Source organism: Antennarius striatus, chromosome 19, assembly GCF_040054535.1.
Source record: "Antennarius striatus isolate MH-2024 chromosome 19, ASM4005453v1, whole genome shotgun sequence".
In the NCBI taxonomy this organism is placed as follows: Eukaryota; Metazoa; Chordata; class Actinopteri; order Lophiiformes; family Antennariidae; genus Antennarius; species Antennarius striatus.
In genome coordinates, this window is record NC_090794.1 from 18862501 (window position 1) to 18886238 (window position 23738).

The 23738-nt window shown below is 44.0% G+C and overlaps 1 protein-coding gene and 1 long non-coding RNA gene across 7 annotated transcripts; one reads left to right on the forward strand and one right to left on the reverse strand.

Annotated features, from left to right (window-relative positions):
- Positions 1 to 1353: 1353 nt before the first annotated feature.
- gopc (golgi-associated PDZ and coiled-coil motif containing) lies at positions 1354 to 23500 on the reverse strand. 5 transcript variants are annotated; one of them, XM_068343197.1, is made up of 9 exons: positions 22983 to 23499; positions 19266 to 19430; positions 15228 to 15251; positions 7189 to 7364; positions 5280 to 5445; positions 5107 to 5202; positions 4843 to 5007; positions 4607 to 4769; positions 1354 to 2738 (listed from the first exon to the last, which is right to left on the reverse strand). In XM_068343197.1, the coding sequence occupies exons 1-9, from the start codon at positions 23241 to 23243 to the stop codon at positions 2620 to 2622; spliced, it is 1335 nt and encodes a 444-aa protein (XP_068199298.1). In that variant the 5' UTR covers positions 23244 to 23499; the 3' UTR covers positions 1354 to 2619. The 5 variants fall into 5 exon arrangements, with proteins under 5 accessions (XP_068199298.1, XP_068199295.1, XP_068199299.1 ...); XM_068343194.1 differs by having other exon boundaries at positions 4843 to 5202; positions 22983 to 23500; XM_068343198.1 differs by lacking the exon at positions 15228 to 15251 and having other exon boundaries at positions 22983 to 23498.
- On the forward strand, positions 12127 to 14544 carry LOC137613729 (uncharacterized). 2 transcript variants are annotated; one of them, XR_011038975.1, is made up of 3 exons: positions 12127 to 12649; positions 13036 to 14245; positions 14344 to 14544. It is a non-coding gene; the product is annotated as an uncharacterized lncRNA (long non-coding RNA). The 2 variants fall into 2 exon arrangements; XR_011038976.1 differs by having other exon boundaries at positions 14166 to 14245.
- Positions 23501 to 23738: the final 238 nt, after the last annotated feature.

A 23738-nucleotide genomic window follows, 5' to 3' on the forward strand; every position in this document is an offset into this window, starting at 1 on the left:
GTCTTCACACCAGGATCTCAGAACTTACGTCAGGAGGGGAGGTCACTCACAGCAGGAGGGGTCACTCACAGCAGGAGGGGTCACTCACAGCAGGAGGGGTCACTCACAGCAGGAGGGGTCACTCCTTTCAACCAACAAGATAGTTAGGTCCATACAAGCTCATTAAAACTGGACATTAGAAAATCGGACGAATGCTGCCGGGTCTGAGACATCTGTCTGCTGTCTGGTGGGGTCAGCATGAAAACATGGCTCTCTGCAGGAACCACCTCATCCTGGTGGAGAGGTTCGTGGGCCCTAAGGATGCTGGGAGATATGCTGTCTGGAGTCTGTGTTCCTGGTAGGGTCACCCAAGGCAAACAGGTCTCAGGTGAGGGCCAGACAAAGAAGGGTTCAGAAGACCTCATGCAACAACAAAAAGGGAAACAATTGACCCTACCTGGAGGAAGTCCAGGCCCTTTAGCACCTACTGAATAGTTATGAAACAGCACAGCCAGGATCTCGGGATTGTTGCCGACACGTCCAACCTTTCATGACACGTTACAGCAGGTTGATGTTTCTAAACTGCGATCATCTCAAACTATTGGTTGTTTTGTGAAGATGTAGATGAGTTCTTTCCTCAAACGTCCTGGTTCGACACCAGATCTCAACCCCACAGAGGATCCATCAGGTCTGATCTTCTTGTGTCAGTATGGACCAAACCCTCTGAGGACGTATCCCAGTATGGACCCAACCCTCTGAGGACGTTTCCCAGTATGGACCCAACCCTCTGAGGACGTTTCCCAGTATGGACCCAACCCTCTGAGGACGTTTCCCAGACCCAAGGGCTGAAAAATGTTAGAGGGTCCAACAGGGTACCAGCAAAGCCACATGTAGATTATTGTGATAATCTGCACATATAATTAACTGAATCTGATAACCGAACACACAACACTGTAACAAGATGTGATTCAGTGGATCTTTTTATGTTCTTGTTTTATTCTTTTCTGGCTTTCTTTTGAACATTTGTTTTGTAATGATTAACCTTTATGAATATGAGGGGACTAGAAAACGTATTTACATCAGCTATACCCTTTGTGAATTCAAATGGCTGTTATTTGTTGATTATTTCTGTGTCTGTGATTGGTTGGAAACATGGTGGAAAGAAGGGAATCAAACAAATGTGTTGAAATGATCTCATTGAAAATACGCACGTTAATAAAGTGATTTCATACCAACAGGTTTCACTCCACCTTCAGTCGATTGGGATCCTTAAAGGCGACCCTGGACAGCAGCAAATGTTTCCCTGTCAGAAAGTTCTAAACCTCTGCTGAGGGTCCAGGAACCAAAGGCAGGAAGACAAACATACTCCAAATGTACGGTAAAGGAACCAAACTGGAAGCAAACTTTATTTGAAGACCAAACAGGCTGAGTGAATACATAGACCGACGAAACACCAGTACAGGAAGTGACGTGTGACTGGTGAAAGGCTGTGAGAGCTATCAGCTGGTCACCAGTACGTTCTGATGGTGAGGCTGATGCAGGTCTTTATTTACTGCTCCTGTTAAAACACTCCTTACAACAACCTGAAGACGTCAAGATACAAAGTAAATCCATAAAGTAGTAAAAACAAATTCAGGAAAGAATCCAGTATGCCAAATAAATGTGTCCAATTACATGATGTGGTACATATGATGAGATCACAGAGAAAGACGTTTGTTAATGAGTAACAGAGTGAACAGTGAGTAACAGGGGGGGTCTGTCCAGGTCAGGTGGGTGTAGCGTCTGGATCACGTCAGCGGGGGCCCTGAGACCAAACCAAATTGGTTCTGGTGCAGGTCGAGCTGAACACATGTGTGAACCAATGGGACGTAAGAATGACGTGAAAGGGTTAAAATGTCTTCAAAGGGGGGGGGGGGGGCTCTGAAGTAAAATAAATGTCTTATCCTTTGCTTTGAATTAATTTGACATATTTTCTGTTCATAACCCCCCCGGGTTTGATACAAAAGCAGAGGCCTTGGTGTGTGTGTGTGTGTGTGTGTGTGTGTGTGTGTGTGTGTGTCTGTGTCTGTGTGTGTGTGTGTGTGTGCGCATAAACAGTAAGGATCATGTGACTGTACATGTGGGTTAATCTGTTAATCTGTGAGTCTGATGAGTAGTGCTGCCTGTGTGCCTGCAGAGGGCAGTAGAGAGTTAACAGGTGAGCTGCTGCATCAGAGATCTCAGGTAAAACATCTCCGGTGGTCACATGACTTATCCCGGTCTGAGTCCAGTCCTCAGAAGAACCAGCTACACACAAACAACCCTTCAGGGACACGTCTGTCACACACTGCTCACTACACGTGTGTGTTGAGCCCTGAATAAACCCCCCTCCCACCACCCAGAACACCCAAAGGAACGAGGGGAAACACACACACACACACACACACACACACACACACACACACACACACACACACACACACACACACACACACACACACACACACACACACACACACACACACACACACACACACACACACACACACACACACACACACACACACACATTCATTCTCCCATGGCCCTCACTTTCCCAGAGGCAGATTGGATCGTCTGCCCAGATTGGATCGTCCATCTCTGACACCAGAGGCAGAACTTCTACGAGGGGCAGTTGGTCTCAGCAGCCTCTGAGGGCTTTTCACATGGGGGGGCATCAGTGGACATCCCTGCATCTCCCCGGGGCTTCGCACCGTTGTTCAGGGACATCTTCTCCAGAGCTGGAGGGGGGACACAGACGGTAAGTATGATGAGAACACGTGTCTAAAGACACCGAAGCTACCACTGCCTGTCTGTGTGTTCTGTTCTGTCAGAGCCTCGGTCACCCCCAAACCAGACACCCCCAGACACCCCCAACCAGACACCCCCAAACCAGACAACACCAGACACCCCCAACCAGACACCCCCAAACCAGACAACACCAAACCAGACAACACCAAACCAGACAACACCAAACCAGACACCCCCAAAACAGACACCCCCAACCAGACAACACCAGACACCCCCAAACCAGACACCCCCCAACCAGACACCCCCAAACCAGACACCCCCCAACCAGACACCCCCAAACCAGACACCCCCCAACCAGACACCCCCAAACCAGACACCCCCCAACCAGACACCCCCAAACCAGACACCCCCAAACCAGACACCCCCAAACCAGACACCCAGGGTGCCAGTATTTTATTCTGGGGCCCCGCCCACACGATGATGGATTTTTTTTGAAAACGGAACTTTTTTGTTGCGTTGATGCCTTCCGTCCCCACGACAACGCAGATATCCGAAAACGTAACTTTTTAAAACTCTGGGTCTGCGTTGTCGTGGGGACGGCGTATCGGCAACTTTTTAAAAACGCTGACGTCTTTCCTGCGATGAAAAACCGCTGTGACGTCATATTTATGGTTCCGTGTGTTGTGACAACAAAACACGGAGGATTCCTATTGGATAAAATTTGACTCAATACTGCCACCACATGGTTTGACATGCTTATAGCCGTCTTCAAAACGCACTGCTGTGTTTACGTGTGGACGGAGATTTTTTTTAAAACGCTGTCGTGTGGACGCGAGTCGTTTTCGATGCGTTTTTAAAAAGTTGTGTTTTTAAAAAAATCCGTCATCGTGTGGGCGGGGCCTGAGTGTCAGTATTTTATTCTGGGTGTCAGTGTTATTCTGGGTGTCAGTGTGTTATTCTGGGTGTCATTGTTATTCTGGGTGTCAGTGTGTTATTCTGGGTGTCAGTGTTATTCTGGGTGTCAGTGTTATTCTGGGTGTCATTGTTATTCTGGGTGTCAGTATTTTATTCTGGGTGTCAAGTGATATTCTGGGTGTCAGTGTTATTCTGGGTGTCAGTATTTTATTCTGGGTGTCAGTGTGTTATTCTGGGTGTCATTGCTATTCTGGGTGTCATTGTTATTCTGGGTGTCAGTATTTTATTCTGGGTGTCAAGTGTTATTCTGGGTGTCAGTGTTATTCTGGGTGTCATTGTTATTCTGGGTGTCAGTGTTATTCTGGGTGTCAGTGTTATTCTGGGTGTCAGTGTTATTCTGGGTGTCAGTGTTATTCTGGGTGTCATTGTTATTCTGGGTGTCAGTGTTATTCTGGGTGTCAGTGTTATTCTGGGTGTCAGTGTTATTCTGGGTGTCATTGTTATTCTGGGTGTCAGTGTTATTCTGGGTGTCAGTGTTATTCTGGGTGTCATTGTTATTCTGGGTGTCAGTGTTATTCTGGGTGTCATTGTTATTCTGGGTGTCATTGTTATTCTGGGTGTCACTGTTATTCTGGGTGTCAGTGTTATTCTGGGTGTCAGTGTTATTCTGGGTGTCAGTGTTATTCTGGGTGTCAGTGTGTTATTCTGGGTGTCAGTGTTATTCTGGATGAGGTGTTTCTTTATAAAAGTTCAGTCCTGTTAACTTCCTGTTTCAGCAGTTCAGTCAATCTGAGATTAACATTCTGTTTAAATCCAGCAGAGATCAGGACAACTCTTCTGCTGTTGGATGATGCTCAGTGCATGTCAGGGGGCAGGACTGAACATGTACTGGAGACACCCCCCCCAAAAGCGTTCCTGATGGGTGTGTGAGCCTCTCTGTTACCCTGTAGTGGCGCGGAGCTGCTGCCAGGGGGCGCTGTGCTGTCGTCCAGCTCGTCCAGGTAGAGCCGGTAGTGATGGCCGCTGTCGTCTTCGTACTCCACGTTCTCATCATCGCTGTCCACCTCTGGAGCCACGTACACCACCTCGAACTCGATCTGCCCCCGCTGACACACACACACACACTCACAGAACAGAAACGGGGCCAGATGACGTGTGTGTGTGTGTGGGGGGGGTTACCTGCTGGGACAGGATGGTGACAGCCTCCTTGTGTTTAGCGTCCCTCAGGTTGATGCTGTTGACGGCCAGGATGGCGTCGCCCACATGCAGCCCCCCACACCGGTCAGCGGGCTGAGCAGGATGGATCTCTGAGATCAGGATAGGGACGCCGTGCTCCTTCCCCCCCTGATGACACACACACACACACACACACACACACACACACACACACACACGTGTTGCTGCTACAGGAGGAGGAGGACCACCCCCCACTGGGGTCCTTACCGTGATGGAGATCCCCAGACCCTCGTTGTCGTCTTTGACCAGAACCACCTTCCTGATGGGTCCCACCCCCTGAGTCTTCTTCAGCAGCTCTGGGTGCTGTGGGACACCAACACACTGAACCCTGGGACACCGGTGACGGTGTCGTGTCCGGCTCCTGATTGGTTCTTACTCACATGGCCCACAGGAGAGGGGAGGGGTTTCTTCAGGTCGTTCCGGCCCCGACACGCCCGGATGACGGTCTTATGGCGGTGGAGATGGATCTCTGCCTCCAGCTGGTTCCACAGCTTGTCGTGTGCTGGTCCCTTCATGTCTCGGCCCAGGAGCTGGATCTGCTGAACCCTGAGGCCAAACAGATAAATAAGTTCACTTTCACTTCTAATGCAAAACAAACTTCCCCGTTTAAAACAAATCAAATCAATTTAAAATCCAGCCTAGTAAAAAAGCCCCAAAGCCCCTAAATTACTACAAAACCTTTTTATCAACAAATAGACATGCAGACTTTACCTGTGTATAATTAATTATTCAAAAGTTACAAAATTAAAGATAAAGAATGAAAAGAAAAGCCAAAGTCAGGAAAACACAGGAGCTCCGTCTTTACTCCATGAATGGAAAGAACGAGATGCGGTCCAGCTGGTCGCATCGGTGATGCCCTGAAACACAGCTGGTATCTCCGATTTTCAATCGTATGTCCAATAAAAATAAGGACAGAGCGACGGCTGATACCTCAAAAAACTGTTATATCAGTTCGTACCTCAAGGTATTACTGTACATCAGAGTACAGGTAGTCGTCGACTTACGACCTGTGCAACTTACGACCGATCGACTTTACGACCACAATGTCCGGGTAGGGCGGGGCATTCCCTCCAGCCACAGTACTCACGCTCTGAGGCTCCCGCGCTCTCTTCAGTCCCCACGCCGCACACACGCTGTTCAGTCACACTGAGATCAGCAGCCCAGCCCACTACTGATGGGCTGGGCTGCTTAGGAGGCTGTGACGGAGAAATGTATGAATGACGTATGGAAAAACTGTCAAGCGTTACGTGAACTCTTCTGTTGGATTTGAAAGTGACGAAGTACTTGATCAGATTCGGGAGAAAATAGTGAAACTGGCAAAAAACCTCTCCTTGGAGAACTCACGAATGATCGCGCTGTAAGAAGAACTGATCGCGCTGGAAGAAGAAAGAGTGGAAGAAGAGAGAAGAGAAGCAGAGAAAGAAGAGGAGGAAACGGAAACAATGTCCACCACCAAAGGCTTGTCAGAAGGCTTTTCCCTGTTAAATAAACTCCGTGCACACTTTGAAGAAATGGACATAGAACATAGAAACATTTGCAAGGATTGAACGGATGGCAAACGACGCTTTCCGTCCATATCGTGAAATTTATGAGGAGAAAAAGAAACGAACAATTCAGACAAAGCTCACAATGATTATGAATAGATCGTCTCCCGCTCCCACCAACCCACACGCTGCCCCAGCTGACGATCCGGACGACCCCCAGCCAAGAACCAGCGCTGCTGGATTGAATTTTTACGTAAGAGTCGATTTACGACCAAGTCGAGTTACGACCGATCTGTCGGTCCCAATCGCGGTCGTAAGTCGGCGACTACCTGTACTCCATTAAACGGTTTGAAGTGAAAGTGAACCAAAAACATTCATCACATCAGATCACACCGGATCAACAGAAATAAAACACAATGCAGTCGACTGAGGGAACACTGATGTTGTATCAGTGACTCAAATAAGAATAATGAACCCGTTTCTTTTCCCTGCATCCTATTTTATTGATCCGGTGCCTGATAGAGGTGGGATACCAGCTACAAGTTCTACTTTCTACCTCAAGGTCAAACAAAACACCCGCTATATACTCTAACTTTGAATACTACATTATATTTAACCTCCACACATCAGCAGATGAGAATGAGGAGATATTAATTTTCTTAATTTCTTATTGTTTAATTCTTGAAATCATAATTTTTCAGTTTACATTGTTTCTGGATTGGCACTGATGGTTTTATTTTTAACATAATCCCTCTGGATTGTGTTAGAATAACCTAGCATATCATTCTATATCACACCTCCTCACCTGCCAGCCAGCTCCTTGTCCAGGTATTTGGCAGCCAGTCGGGCTCCGTACACCTCAGCCTGCAGTACCGCCATGTGCCTGCGGAGGGCCTCGTTTTCCTTCTTATACAGTCTGACTTCTGCCTCCAGCCTGGACTCTGCCAGCTTCTCCTTCCTGCTGGCCTCCAACTCCTGTTGCTGGAACAACCACAGCCCATGTGAACAACACACACACATGTGAACAACACACACAACACAATCAGCACACAAAGTCCTCTGGACCAATCACAGGTCTTGTTTCAAGCCTTTGTTTCTGACATCACAACAGTGTCAAGGGGCAGCGGCAAAAATCTGTAGGGTTTCTGAAAGCACTCGTCACATCATCAGTAGATATTTAAATGATTGGTAGAATCTTCACAGACATCTGTAGCATAGCAATAAATACAAAGTTCAAGTCACTCAGTTCCACTGCAGTTTGGAAAATTTCCTGCACAAAGAAACTTTACAAAGACGTTTGTTTCTTGTTGGTTCTGCTAGCTTGAGAGCTTCAGTTTAGCGCTGATGTATTCTGTGTTAGCGGCCGGAGCGGCCCCTTTAAGAAGGTAGTCATGTGACCGAGGCCGGAGCGGCCCCTTGACGTTTAGTTATGACGTTTAGTAATAACGTTTAGTAATGACGTTTAAAGTGACGACGTTTACCGTTTAGTGACGACATTTAGTAATAACATTTAGCAATCACGTTTATTAATAACATTTAGTAATGACGTTTAGTAATAACATTTAGTAATGACGTTTAGCAATGACATTTAGTAATGACGTTTAGCAATGACGTTTAGAAATAACATTTAGTAATGACGTTTAGAAATAACATTTAGTAATGACGTTTAGTAATAACATTTAGTAATGACGTTTAGTAATGACGTTTAGTAATGACATTTAGTAATAACATTTAGTAATGACGTTTTGTATTGACATTAGTAATGACATTTGGTAATGACGTTTAATAATGACATTTAGTAATGACGTTTAGTAATGACATTTAGTAATAACATTTAGTAATGACGTTTTGTATTGACATTAGTAATGACATTTGGTAATGACGTTTAGTAATGACGTTTAGTAATGACATTTAGTAATGACATTTAGTAATGACATTTAGTAATGACATTTAGTAATAACATTTAGTAATGACGTTTTGTATTGACATTAGTAATGACATTTGGTAATGACGTTTAGTAATGACATTTAGTAATGACGTTTAGTAATGACATTTAGTAATAACATTTAGTAATGACGTTTTGTATTGACATTAGTAATGACATTTGGTAATGACGTTTAGTAATGACGTTTAGTAATGACATTTAGTAATAACATTTAGTAATGACGTTTTGTATTGACATTAGTAATGACATTTGGTAATGACGTTTAATAATGACATTTAGTAATGACGTTTAGTAATGACATTTAGTAATAACATTTAGTAATGACGTTTTGTATTGACATTAGTAATGACATTTGGTAATGACGTTTAGTAATGACGTTTAGTAATGACATTTAGTAATGACATTTAGTAATGACATTTAGTAATAACATTTAGTAATGACGTTTAGTAATGACGTTTAGTAATGACATTTAGTAATAACATTTAGTAATGACGTTTTGTATTGACATTAGTAATGACATTTGGTAATGACGTTTAATAATGACATTTAGTAATGACGTTTAGTAATGACATTTAGTAATAACATTTAGTAATGACGTTTTGTATTGACATTAGTAATGACATTTGGTAATGACGTTTAGTAATGACGTTTAGTAATGACATTTAGTAATGACATTTAGTAATGACATTTAGTAATAACATTTAGTAATGACGTTTTGTATTGACATTAGTAATGACATTCGGTAATGACGTTTAGTAATGACGTTTAGTAATGACGTTTAGTAATGACATTTATTAATAACATTTAGTAATGACGTTTTGTATTGACATTAGTAATGACATTTGGTAATGACGTTTAGTAATGACATTTAGTAATGGCGTTTAGTAATGACATTTAGTAATAACATTTAGTAATGACGTTTTGTATTGACATTAGTAATGACATTTGGTAATGACGTTTAGTAATGACGTTTAGTAATGACGTTTAGTAATAACATTTAGTAATGACGTTTTGTATTGACATTAGTAATGACATTTGGTAATGACGTTTAGTAATGACATTTAGTAATGAAGTTTAAATTATCTCAAATGGTGATTATAGATTGAAATTTAGCAAGTAACTACGAACAGCTGACGAACAACCTCTCTGAACCAATTGTGTTTGTAGGTTGAGGACTACCTGTAGCCTAAAGGAGAACGTACACAACAGAGGGGTAGGGCCAAGTGTGTGGGTTAAGGGGGGCAAAGGGGATTGGGGCTTTAATTCAGCCATTCCTCTCTCTACTCCCTCCTGTGTCCCTCCTGCAGGTCTTGTCAGGACTCTCTTCTTCACTTCCTCTGATGAGATGAGACTAGCTGCTGTAGACCAGAGGCCTGTACCATAAAGCTGCATTACGGCTTAGCCAAATAACTTCAGGCTTAACCCTGGCTTTTCGGTACCATAAAGGTGGCTGACTTTCTATCGGGCTACGTTGTCGTGGTAACCTGTGCTGAACACCAAACCTGCTCCGGAGCAGGATAAGTTCAGGATAAGATCAGCAGGTATAACAGCCCCACCTACTGACCAATCAGAGCTCAGCAGGTATAACAGCCCCAACTACTGACCAATCAGAGCTCAGCAGGTATAACAGTCCCACCTACTGACCAATCAGAGCTCAGCGGATATAACAGCCCCACCTACTGCCCAGTCAGAGCTCAGCAGGTATAACAGCCCCACCTACTGACCAATCAGTTCTCTTGAAAACAGGCCGTCCGTTCCCTGAGAACCCGGTGGATCTCGGGTCACAGCTTGTGTGCAGAGCGCTCAGGCAGAGAGAATATTTAGGGATGGCTGTAATCCGGTGGGATTGGCTGAACAATGACTGTAGAAAGGTAGAGGTTTTGGGGAGAGGGGTTACATTACATCTGTCAGCTGCTGGAGCCTTACTGAATGGAACGCACCCCAACCACGCACCCCAATCCCTCGTTGGATGGGTTACAAGCAAGCCACAGATAAAATGCCATTAATCAATGATTTGTTTCAGTAAATCATGGATTGATTGATTGATAGGTACTTTTATGTATTCTGTTGGCGATGCTGAAAACCTCTGAAGAATACAGTATGTAGAGCTGTTCATAAAGTCACGGAGGCTACGATCACATGTCATAACCAAAAATGTGGTACACACACATATTTATGAACACAGATATACAAGTGCAGTCATAGTGGGGAAGTAATGTTATAATGGCACTAACGTCCGCATTGACACTGTCACGGGGCAGACCGTACCCTATAAATGAGTGGTTAAGGACAATGTACACACACACACTATACAATTGGGCCCAGTATAACATGTCCACTCAGTATCATGCTAATGTTTGAATACATTCAAGTTCTTTGGTTCAAACTTACAACTTCACAAAATGATGCTTAGACTTGAAAGAGGGGTAAAACTTTCAGTTTGTTTGTTTGTCACCTGTGTCTCCTCTGTAGTACTGGAACTTCTGGTGGGCAGGCAAACAGAACAGGCCTCTACCATCTAGCTTATATAAAGGGGTTCCCGCCGGAATGTGCCAAGTACTGTACAGGAGGAGGGGGTTTTGAGATGTAACAATGCTAAACTGATTTCTATGCAATGTACATGCCCTATTGATATGAAGTCATGCCCAGAGTAGTGTTTATGAGAGTAACCTATTTATTGTGGGTCTTTTCATTATATGTGGTTTAAATGTGAGCTTGTAAATGAGCTGTTGGTAATTGGATCAGTAGTTGGTAGGCTGCTCTTACCAAGAAAAGGGAGCTGGATGCCAGGCACTTGAGTTATGCCAGTATGGTCGAGCGGGCGACAGCCCTAGTGCGCCCGTGTTTGATAGCTGCCAGGGCCCATAGGAGGGCATAGCCTTCCGTGCAGTTTTTCTTCGTTTTTTTTTGCCTGAGTTTAGCCTTGATTCTCTTTTTTTCATTTTCTGTTTTGTTCTTGGCCAACTTTATTTTTGCTGGAAATATTTTTTTTTTCATCACTTGAACAGTACATGCTGCACCGGTTCTGGGAAAGAGGAAAACAAATATCCTAAAAGTCAACTCTGGAGTGTTTTTGAAAAGCCTAACCATTTGTCCAACTTCACTGACACAGTCGGCCATGTTTTCCCAGCGATCCTTGCTCCGTTTGGCAGCTGCAACTGTGTTGCTTTTTCCCTGGATTATTGATTTGTATTGCTCGTATTTATTAATCATAATTGTTTGCTCCTCCGTTGTGAAATATGCGGCTCAGGCCGGATTGTTTGCGATTGGTCGCATGCAGCAAACTCCGCCCTTTTTATGTGAGCGCGCACAGATCTAGAGTGGACAAGCCTGGATTGAATTATTGAGTTGATAGCCGGCTTTATGGTACAGAAAATCCGGAGGGCGGATGTCTGGGTAAGTGAAGCCAGATAAGTAAGAGGAAGCCCGGCTAGGTTCATCCAGCTTTATGGGACAGGCCTCAGGACTGCTGAAGGTGTGTTCTCTACTTTCTGTCTCTCCCATTAAAGGGAGTTAAATTAACTACTTTAGGAGCTTTTGCTATTTCTCTTTCTTTGCTTTTCTTGCCTTTTCTTTGCTTTTTTTCTTTCTTGACGCTTTATATACTAACAAGACACAGCCTCTGTCAGTGTGCTTCTGCTGACGTGTGGGGAACAAGTATAGAAAACAGGAAATCCTAAGGCCTGACCGTCCCGGCCCCTCTCTCTTCCCCTCGTCCTGTCTCTCCCCCCAGTGTATTTCCTTTCCACCCAACCGGTCGAGGCGGATGACCAGAGTCTGGATGACCCAGAGTTTCTTTCTCAATGAGGGAGTTTTTCCTGTGTGTCTGTCTGTTAAATGCTTTGAATGTCTGCTGATGTGATTAAGCGCTACACAAATGAAAGTTAATTGATTGATTGACTGAAAATTGAGTGCCATGAGGACTGCCGACACATTCTTGACTCCAGCATCAGTTATGACCCAGTTTCCAGTGTTGATTGGAGCAACTTTGTCGATACCATCATTTTGGGATTAGCATCCCCACACTCCACTCAGCGTCTGGGATTTACCCGGCTGGATTTATGGACATGTGGATTTGGACGTGGCATCTGCCCACATTGCACTAACGACTGGGAACTGTTTTTCTGACCGTGGTGTTTCTGTGCTCGATTGGTCAGCCTTATCACCTGACCTGGATCCTCCTGTGAGGTAATGTCAAGAGGAACCTGAGACATCAGACCCCAAATTCTCAGTGAGTTGAATGCAGCCATCAGTACAGTCCAGGCTTCAATAACCTCTCAGCGGAGCCACAAGATGATCACCATCATGTCACAACAAACTGGTGCAGTAATTCATAAAAGATGTCTGACCTGACTTAGTGCATGAATGAATATAATACAGTACAGAACACACACATCAGTATTATATTTTTGACTAATTGTATAAATATTTGGAGGAACCAGGTTTTAATTTTCATGAGCTGCAAGTTATAATTATAAAAATTAAAACAATTGCCTGAAATATTTAACTTCATGTGTAATACATCAGAAATATGAATTGCCTGAATTAAGGTACAGAAAAAAAAACTTTCCTATGATAAATTATTTTTAGATGCATTAGCATAGAGCCGGTCTGACAGATGGATGGATGACCAGACCCGTACAGTACTTGGTAAACAAAAACACTGTAATTATTGGATATTGTGGTCTTTCTGACCTATGTTTTTAGGTCACGCTGTCTTCAGTTTGTGAGACAGGAAAGACATCAGCTACGCATGGACTTCAATGAAGACTCACAGACAGGTGGGATGGTGGGAATGATGTCATCACATAGTGAAATGGATCCATTAGACAGGGATACAGTACCTGAACCCCCGATCCCACGGCTGAATAGGCATCACCAGAGACAGAGCTGGCACAACAAATATCGATAACTCCATTATCCTAGACATCCACTTTATCACTATCACATACTCTTATACTGTTACTGCCGTCTCTGTTCTCAACAAACATCCAAACACACAGCACACACCCTGTCTCTTCCCCTGTTCCCACACATGTTCACTTTCCACAGACAAACTATCAAATCCCACAAATTCAATTTTCCCATGAGCAAAATGTTTCAGGAACTGCTCCAACAGACCTTAAACGAACTCTCCTATGTTCTACAAACCTGGCCTTATGCTTTTAACTGAGATTTAGTTGGATGACAAGAACAACGCTGCTCTGACTGAGATCATCCCACCACATTTTTGTACATGTGATATACAGTTAGGCAAGAAATATTTGAACAGTAACAATTTTTTATGGTTTTGGGTCTACATGTCACCACGTTGGATATGAAACAACTGAGATGAAACAGAAGTACAGAGTTTAGGGTTTAACTCAAGGAGTTAAAAAAAACTATGAAAAATATAGGAATTGCAACTATTTTTATAAAAAGTCTCTTCATTTCAGCAAAGAGATTAGTTCAATTTCTTCTGAGTATGTGGACAAATCTCAAATTAAAATTATAGTCAATTAAAAAATTATATTTTCTTTAGCCGTTATTGAATTGTTGCTTGTTTGTGGGTTTTTCCTCAACTTTTGTCTTGCATGCATGCTTGATTGGGTTGAGATCTGGTAATTAACTTGACCACAGCAGAATATCCCACTTTCTTGCTTAAAAAATTCAATTTAGTTGCTTTCTCGGTGTGTTTTGAATCATTTTCCATCTGTGAACTCCTGTCTAATCAACTTTGCTGCATTTGATGGAATCTAAGCAGAAAGTTTATCTACAAGCGTCAGAATTCAACCAACTGGTTCCACTGGACGTCATGCATGCCCACACCATCACACTGCCTCCGTCATGTTTTACAGGAGACGGGTTCTTGGGATCATGAGGTCTTCCAAGCTTTCTCCAGACATTCTGCTTCAGAACTAGGCTGGCTTCTTTTCAGGTATTTGTGGCATCTCAACTGGCCTTTTTATATTAACAGTTTGCCCTTTGAAATGAACCATCTGTATTTACTCTCAGGAAGTATTGTCTTTTCTGTAGACCTATATCCTGATGCACCTACTTCCTTCAGACTGTTCATCACCTGAGTGGATGTTGTGAAGGAATTTTTCCTCAACATGGACAAGATGCAATGACCATCTGTTTAGGCCTTCTTGAGTGTCCAGACACATCAGTGATCTATCCTGTGTTCTAGAATGTACCTAAGTGTTGATTTTGCCCCTCCTGTGATGTGTGATGACTTCTTCTTCTGTTGCAGCCTAAGGGTGGATTGTTTCACACACACACACACACACACACACACATATATATATATATATATATATATATATATATATATATATATATATATATAACTGCATCTTGAAACTGATTGGGCAAACAACTAAATAAAAAACTTATGTCAGTGTCAACATGGACCTAAACTATGTAGGCTATTTAAATTTCAGGAAGATGTTTTCCTGACTCTTTGATTGCAAACCTTTATAGTTCATCTTACAATGCTTAGTACAACAGTTTGAAGTGTCCTGCAAAACGACATATACAAATGAAGTGTAAATGCTATTTTAAATATAGTTTGTTCATAGGAACAGTCCTAATTTGAGGATTCCTTCATTCACACCTGGAACAAACAAATGTTTCACAATTTGATGAGTGACAGATGACATAGAAGCTCATGTTAAATAATAAAGGACGCTGTGGATGTAGTCTACATTTGTTTTGTGCTGTGGCATGACAGAGGTTTACTGTGGGTGGGTAAGGTGGAGGGAGTCAGGTCCTCCTCCTTCCTGTCTATGATTTAAAATGAACTAAGATGATAAACAGAATGTCTTCTTTTGGTGGCCTAATGATTCAATTGTGTCTCAGAGGTGCACGTGTAAAAAAATCTGATTTGAAAATGAAAACAGACCCAGACAAAAACTTACCATCTCTTCCAAAGGTGCTGCAAGCTTTAGGAGAAGAGGAGCAGAGGAAGAACAGAAATAATTAAATCAGAGAAATTATGATTAAAGGCAAATACTGCAAGATGCAAATACAATGGAAACCAACATGCGACAGTAAACTGGGTAAATTAATGTAGTGGAAGTAATAGCAAAGCAACAGTGGGGAGTGTCAAGGGAAGCAGTCGTCTACATTAGTTCCATAATGACACATGTAAGTAAACGTTAAGGCTTGAAGTGTTTTTTTAAACCAAATTAAATAGCAACATTAAAACACAGCCATCTGGGGGAAAAAGCCATTTAAGACTAAATGGTAGAAATAAGTTGGTTCATAATAAAAATGGTTTGTCTGTCTGCAGTTCTAGATTTATTAGTGTTCCTTTCAGATTGACGAATACAGACTCCAACCACTCGCTGGTATGCCAAGTTATTCCCTGGCCACCTAGGATGTACAGGGAATGTACACTCTAGTTGGCCATCAGTTGCAATCTTTGTGATATGTCCAAGTTTAGAATAGGCCTGGGCACAGGCTGTGGAAGAGTCTTGGTTATTTCGCACTCTTTTAAGTTGGGCTGATGTGCCTGAAGATTGTAAGAGATGCGAAAGCAACACAGTAGCTGGTATGAACATATGTGAAGACCTACTTTGCTGCTATTGTCACTACCCAGACAGTGAACATTGTCTGGGTAGTGATCTTAAACTCCTCCATAGGTGTGACAGAGGAGTTCAAGGTGGAGGTGGGACTACATCAGGGATCAGCTCTGAGCCCCTTCTTGTTCGCTATGTGATGGACAGGCTGACAGACGAGGTTAGACAGGAGATAAAGTCAGAGAGGCCAGACTGAGATGGTTTGGACATGTCCAGAGGAGAGATAGTGAATATATTGGTAGAAGGATGCCGAGTTTTGAACTGCCAGGCAGGAGGCCTAGAGGAAGACCAAAGAGGAGGTTTATGGATGTAGTGAAAGAGGACATGAAGGTAGTTGGTGTGAGAGAAGAGGATGCAGAAGACAGGGTTAGATGGAGGACACTGATTGGCTTTGGAGACCCCTGAAGGGAAAAGCCCAAAGGAGAAGTGCTCGGGAATTTCATCTCTGCTTTTTGTAGACGATGTTGTCCTGTTGGTCTCATCAAACCTGGACCTTCAGCTGCACTGGGACGGTTTGCAGCTGAGTGTGACGCGGGTGGGATGAGGATCAGCACCTCTAAATCCGAGGCCATGGTTCTACACTAGTAAAGGGTGGTATGCCCTCTTCAGGTCGGTGGAGTCTTTGCCCCAAGTGGAGGACTTTAAGTATCTTGGGGTCTTGTTCAGGAGTGAGAGAAGGATGGAACGTGAGATTGACAGACGGATCGGAGCAGCTTCTGCAGTGATGCAGTCGCTGTAGGTCTGTGGTGGTGAAGAAGGAGCTGAGTCGTTAGACGAAGCTCTGGATTTACCGGTCAATCTACGTTCCTACTCTCACCTATGGTCAGGAGCTCTGGGTCATGACCCAAAGGACAAGATCCTGGATACAAGCAGCTGAAATGAATCTCCTCCGTAGAGTGGGGGGGGGTGCAACCTTAGAGATAGGGTGAGGAGCTCAGTCACCAGGGAGGAGCTCGGAGTAGAGCCACTGCTCTTTCACAACGAGCGGACCTCCATTGCAGGTTCTCGTCTACCTGCTTCTTACCTTCACTACAGATCACTATGTCATCTGCAAACATCAGAGACTAAAGAGAATATCGCACCCTGACCTCATGTGTTAGCTCAGAGGTCGGCAACGTGGGCCATCATGTAGATGAATGCTCTTCAGCCACCTTCTAAGAGCTTCCTTTGCCCTTGACAAAAAAACAAAAAAAAAGGGAGGTGTGCCTTCAAGGGGGAGATGTGCTGAAAGGCTCTGCTGTTTGTCTGGAACATGTGAAGCCCTTCTTGGAAAGCAAAGACCTCCAAAAGTTACATCTTACAGCCTCACTATAGGGAAAGTCTGCAGAGAGCTTCAGAAAGTGAAGCCACATTCAACAGGTGAGTACACCAGCTTAAAAGGTGATTTTTCAGGGAAAAATTATTTCAGACCATAATTATAATAATAACCATAATGCAGTTCTTTTTTGTATGTACAGGTGTGTAATTTTTTTTTTAAAACTGCTAAGCTTTAGCGTTATGTTTTATTCATATTTAAGTGTTGTACTTTTTATTAGAATTTTACACAAACATAGGAAGGACTCAAATAGGCTGCATTGTTCAGTGATTATTTCAGAGTAGGCCTACACATGCACACTGCACTTCTGTTTGTTGTCTTTGTTTGTGTTTAACAGTTTAGAAGTTGTGCTATGTTTTGCGGCTCCTGACTTTTTTTCTTTCGGAGTAGAGCAAACTTGCTCTTCTGACAGTAAAGGTTGCAAACCCCCTGACAGCCCCCCCATCACATCCTTTTCCTACAAGAAGATCATAAAGTCCAAGTCCAGTTTCCATCTTGACTGATGATTATTTAGCAGTGTGCTTGAGGCTGGCTGTCAGTAGCCTGTCTGGACCACGTACCGCTGGCTGATTTCTTTCAGTGTGAGTCATCAGAGTAAACTCAGGACATGACAAAACATGTAAATAGTTAATTGTGTTGTGCAATATGGGCTGATGCAGTTATGCAAGGTACATTAATCTACACTGTACATTCCGAATATATTCATAAATTACCGTAATATGTTTTGCATTTTTGTATTTGGTAGATCATTTTCACATGTTCATTTAATAAGTACCTCACATGCTGAAAAAGTGTGAGCACCTCTGCGTTAGCCCATTTAGCAGGTGGATAGACTCGTTCTTCATGGAAGTCTGATAGTTTCCCACAAATGACTGACAACTCTGCTGTGATGGTCACAATGTTAAACCCACAGACTCCACACAGAATAGACCCTCACATATGACAGTGTGACCTGAGGAGGGTCTACCAAAAGTCTCTACAGATCAGTACAGGTGTCTCCTCTTCTAACCCTAACCCTTTCTCACTAGAAGACCATGGGGGGGGGTGAAGACTATAAAGAGTCTTTTAATCTATGAGAGGGAGTAGCTAACGTTGGCTGATGTTGATGTAGCATGAACTCATTGGGGAGTCCTCACAATGTTGAGTTTATACTACATTGCCAAGTAGACGGCATCTTTTTCAGGAAGGCCCAGACTATTTCAGATAAATATTGAAACCACATCTTGCACACATTACAATAGCATGGTTTCACAGTCAAAGAGTGCTGGTGGTTAACTGACCTGCATTCAATCCAGACTCCATAAATGGTGTGCATGGTGTGCAAAATGTCTGCACAAAACAAAAACTACAGCAGCATTTTCCTCGCCATATCTCTTCCACATCTGTCTCACTTTTGTACTTCCTGCTAGAGCGCCCCCTGGGCAGCATTAGCCTGTAAAACTCTAGATTAGCTGCATTGTTGTTTAAGCTGCAGGGTTCAAAGCAGGTGAAAAAAGTAGTGTCTTGTAGTCCAGAATTTACGCTCCATTTTGCCTCATTGAAGTTGTCCCTTTCAGTCAGAATAACACCTGTCACCTCTGAAATGGCTCACCCATGGCACGATGCTAATGAGCATTTGTGCATCCCACAACAGGGTTTTCACCAGTACTGATCATCCAGATCTAACACACATTATCATGACTACGCTTTAGGAATTTTCATGATATCAGTGGAATAATGAGGACAGAACATACTTGTTATAACAATCAGGTTATGAAAACGACAGGAGATAAAGTCAGACTGAGGGGCGATGTAGACAATACACAGAGACTAGCAGAGATCTGAACTGGAGCAGGAATTTACTTCAGAAAGCTCCACCACTCTGTGTTCAGTCTGTTTCTGCTCAGCAACTGGGACAGCCGGTTCTTCTCCTTTGGACTTACTGGTCCAACAGACAGGTAGCTGTAACATTCTTTGTTCTATCTATGCACTGTTTCTATTATATATCTTAATGAATTTCCCCATGGTGAAAATGTTACTTCCTGTGACGGTTATGGGTATTAACCCTTCATCCTACCTACCAGTCTATCTTTGATGGAGTCTGAGTCCTCAACTTGGCCTTGCTTTGCTTGAAGCTGCAGCTGGAGAGCATGAATTTGCAGGAGCTGGTCGTGGACCTCTCTCTCCACCACGGTCCGTTCAGCCTTCGCCTCCGTCAGCTCCGAGCGCAGGTCCACCAGCTGAGCCTGGAGGTGAGGACACACATCAGGCAGCTCAAGTCACGCAGCTTTGACTCAGGGTCACTCTGAATGCCTCTGACCTGTCAGACTTGTTGCTGCCTCTCATCTTCCTATATTTAAACGTTTCCACACGGCTGTAGCGTGTTTGTCCCTATGGTACAGCTCCACACTGGTTTTGCTGGGGGCACAGAGCTGCTAGTGTATTCTTTCTCCTTTCCTGATTTACTTGTCAGTGGATAAAGCCGTGTCAGGCCTCTGATGAACACAAATGAACTGAACCTGGGACAGTAGGGCTAAACATGTTGTCAAGGTCACATCTTTATGTTATGAGAAAACCATTAATTCTTCCTCCAGAGGGTAAACTGCTAAATTATTGTTGTCATCCTGTCTTTAGCTCAGGAACAATGCCAAGACGTTTTTTTCTGACCTTCACATGGAGCGTGTACCACATGTCATACGACGAGTCGGATGCATAGCAGTGTGGAGATAAATCCTGAATCCTATGTCTGAACGTAGTGTGTCCACATTTGAGATTGTTGAGAAAAACCACCTAGCCAAAATCTAATCTATTACAGTAGATATTAAAGCTTTACTATAAATGTAATTATCCTGTCTAAAAGTTTTTTACAAACTTGTGAAAGGTGATGCACGCCGTATTTCCCCACACAAGCCTTATTTTCACAGCGAGCTCCAGGTCGTGTTTTTATACACATTCTGATTGAATTTAGAATGTCGGGTGTTAAATCAAGTCCATACTTCAAAGAAACACACTACACCACAAAATAACAGCAAAAAAAGATGGAGACAGGGATGGCAACAGAAAAATATTATTTCAGCTGAGGTATTAATATTGAACCAACGTTTGGGGGGGGTTATAAACAGAGTTTTTAGTAATTAAGAATGAGATTATTGACAATACAAAAAAAATACACAGACTTAAAATAAGTCAACATATTAAATGAAAACTTTACTGATAATTTTGAAAATATAGTCAGTTACTGTTTGTCTTCAGTGTTTTACACTTTTCTCATCAGAAATCTTGTGAGAAGACGACGTCTCTTCAGTTTAAGAACTGTTTTCCAGATACAGTTTCATATTTATTCTATTTAGTTCAGTCGGTTCTTCTAGATTGACATCTTCCTCTTTTGTGGAGAAACTTCTTCCAACATCAGCATCGCCTTCCTCTTTAATTCCTTCTGGTGAGTTTGATGTGAATTTGTGAAATGAAAAGCTACGAGCGTTCTCATTGGTCTAAATAACTTCAAATTCAACTAATCACCATTAAGTTAACACAACGTAATAAAGTTATCCCATTTTCCTGTTCACTGAAAATACTTTGCAAAATTGAGACAACACTGCCTCATTTTTGATGACAAAAATACAAAAACAAGTTAAGTACTGATGCTGTCAGCGGTCTGAACAGAACTAGAGGTGGGATCTGATGTGTTAAGGGGTGACTGAGGGTTCTTCTTTGTTTTAGGGACCATAACACCAGCACTAATGTCTCTCACACACACACACACACACACACACACACACACACACACACACACACACACACACACACACACACACACACACACACACACACACACACACACACACACACACACACACAGAGAGAGACATTTCCATTATTGAACCTCCTGTTTAGCACTGATGAAAAGAATATTTGGTAGGTTTTCAGCTGTTTGCTGCTCTGATTGTTCTGCTAAACAACATACGCTGAACTCTGTAATTCAGTGTGTGTGTGTGTGTGTGTGTGTGTGTGTGTGTGTGTGTGTGTGTGTGTGTGTGTGTGTGTGCTCCATGAATCTGATCAGCGATCTGTCATGTGTGTGACTCCATGCAGTGTTTCTGTGTCTTCACTACGGAGACACTTTAAGACCGTCTGTTGATAAAATCCTTCGTCTGTGGAAAACGTGTCAAATTAGATCAACGACCAAAATAAACTAAAGGATCTAAATGTTTGTACTTCAAAACAAAGAATACAGTCATGTAAACTTCACATTCAGGATTTACTTTAAAGAGCTGCTGAACAGCAGCTATTACCGGTTCACTTTGCCTTTTAATCCACTTCAACCAGTTCATTCTGCCGTTCTAATCCAGTATAACCGGTTTAATCTGCCTCTCTAATCCAGTATAACCAGTTCATTCTGCTACTCCGTCCCACTAAAAGGCCAGTATACCTGTGTGTTCACCTGTTAGCAGCTCAGTGTGCAGCTCCGCTCCAGTATGACCAGTCCACTAACCAGTCCACTAACCAGTCCACGAACCAGTCCTCTAACCAGTCCACTAACCAGTCCACGAACCAGTCCACTAACCAGTCCACTAACCAGTCCACGAACCAGTCCTCTAACCAGTCCACTAACCAGTCCACGAACCAGTCCACTAACCAGTCCACTAACCAGTCCACGAACCAGTCCTCTAACCAGTCCTCTAACCAGTCCACTAACCAGTCCTCTAACCAGTCCACTAACCAGTCCTCTAACCAGTCCACTAACCAGTCATCTAACCAGTCCACTAACCAGTCCACTAACCAGTCATCTAACCAGTCCTCTAACCAGTCCACTAACCAGTCCACTAACCAGTCCTCTAACCAGTCCTCTAACCAGTCCTCTAACCAGTCCACTAACCAGTCCTCTAACCAGTCGTCTAACCAGTCGTCTAACCAGTCCACTAACCAGTCCACTAACCAGTCCTCTAACCAGTCCACTAACCAGTCCACTAACCAGTCATCTAACCAGTCCACTAACCAGTCCTCTAACCAGTCCACTAACCAGTCCTCTAACCAGTCCTCTAACCAGTCGTCTAACCAGTCCACTAACCAGTCCTCTAACCAGTCGTCTAACCAGTCCTCTAACCAGTCCTCTAACCAGTCCACTAACCAGTCCACTAACCAGTCCTCTAACCAGTCCTCTAACCAGTCCTCTAACCAGTCCTCTAACCAGTCCACTAACCAGTCATCTAACCAGTCCACTAACCAGTCATCTAACCAGTCCACTAACCAGTCCACTAACCAGTCATCTAACCAGTCCTCTAACCAGTCCACTAACCAGTCCACTAACCAGTCCTCTAACCAGTCGTCTAACCAGTCCACTAACCAGTCCTCTAACCAGTCGTCTAACCAGTCCTCTAACCAGTCCACTAACCAGTCCACTAACCAGTGCACTAACCAGTACCTTGAGTTACTCCATGATGTGTCACAGCCTTGACCTGAAGTGACCCGTGACCAAGAACTGATTTATGACGTCAGAGGAGCCTGTACCCCCCCGACCCCTGACCTCCAGCTAGTATTAGTGTCATCCTGACCCCCCTGACCCCTCACCTCCAGCTAGTATTAGTGTCATCCTGACCCCCCCGACCCCTGACCTCCAGCTAGTATTAGTGTCATCCTGACCCCCCCGACCCCTGACCTCCAGCTAGTATTAGTGTCATCCTGACCCCCCTGACCCCCGACCCCTGACCTCCAGCTAGTATTAGTGTCATCCTGACCCCCCCACCCCTGACCTCCAGCTAGTATTAGTGTCACCCCCCCCCTGACCCCTGACCCCTCACCTCCAGCTTGTGGTTGAGCTGGAACACGGTCTGGGTCTTGTGGCAGAGCTGAGCGAAGCAGGAGCTGAGGCTGGTCATCTTCTGCCGGCCCTCGTAGGTGATGTCCACCTGGTCCGGGTCTATTTCTCCCAGCAGCAGGTCCACGTCCACGAAGGCCTTGTCGAACTCTTTCTCCAGAACCTCCAGCCAGCGGAACATCGACATGCCGGAGCCCAGAGCCGAGCCCTGGCCTGGCGGGGAGCATCCCGTCGGGGCGGACATGGTGAACGCAGCCCGAGCTAGCCGCTGACGTTAGCTTGGTGGCTAACGAGGTAGCGAGGAGCGAAACCGGATCCCGTCTCCGTGAGATCACACCGGAGAATCACCGGCGGGGGGTTCACCGGTGGACACGTCGGTCTGGAGCCGCTTCCTGTCGGGTCGGGGGAACAACCAGCAGATTTGTGACCAGGAAGTTCCCAGCAGCCTCCGTGTTCACCTGGCATCCACTGCTCCTGTCTGCCCAGCCAGTCCAGAGCAGCCGATAGCAGAGCGCGGATCGATGCTGTTCCTCCTTCCGCTGTCTGCCAGCATGACGTGGGTGAAATGCAGTACAGTGACCCCTCGTTCCTCGCGGTTAATGAATTCCAGGAGCCACACGCGATTAATGAATTACACGATAGAGCAACAATCTATTTATCTTATTATTTACGGTAATTTAGATAGATACCCCCCCCATACAGATATTAAACCACCTTCTATCTGTATTACTTTTAAAAG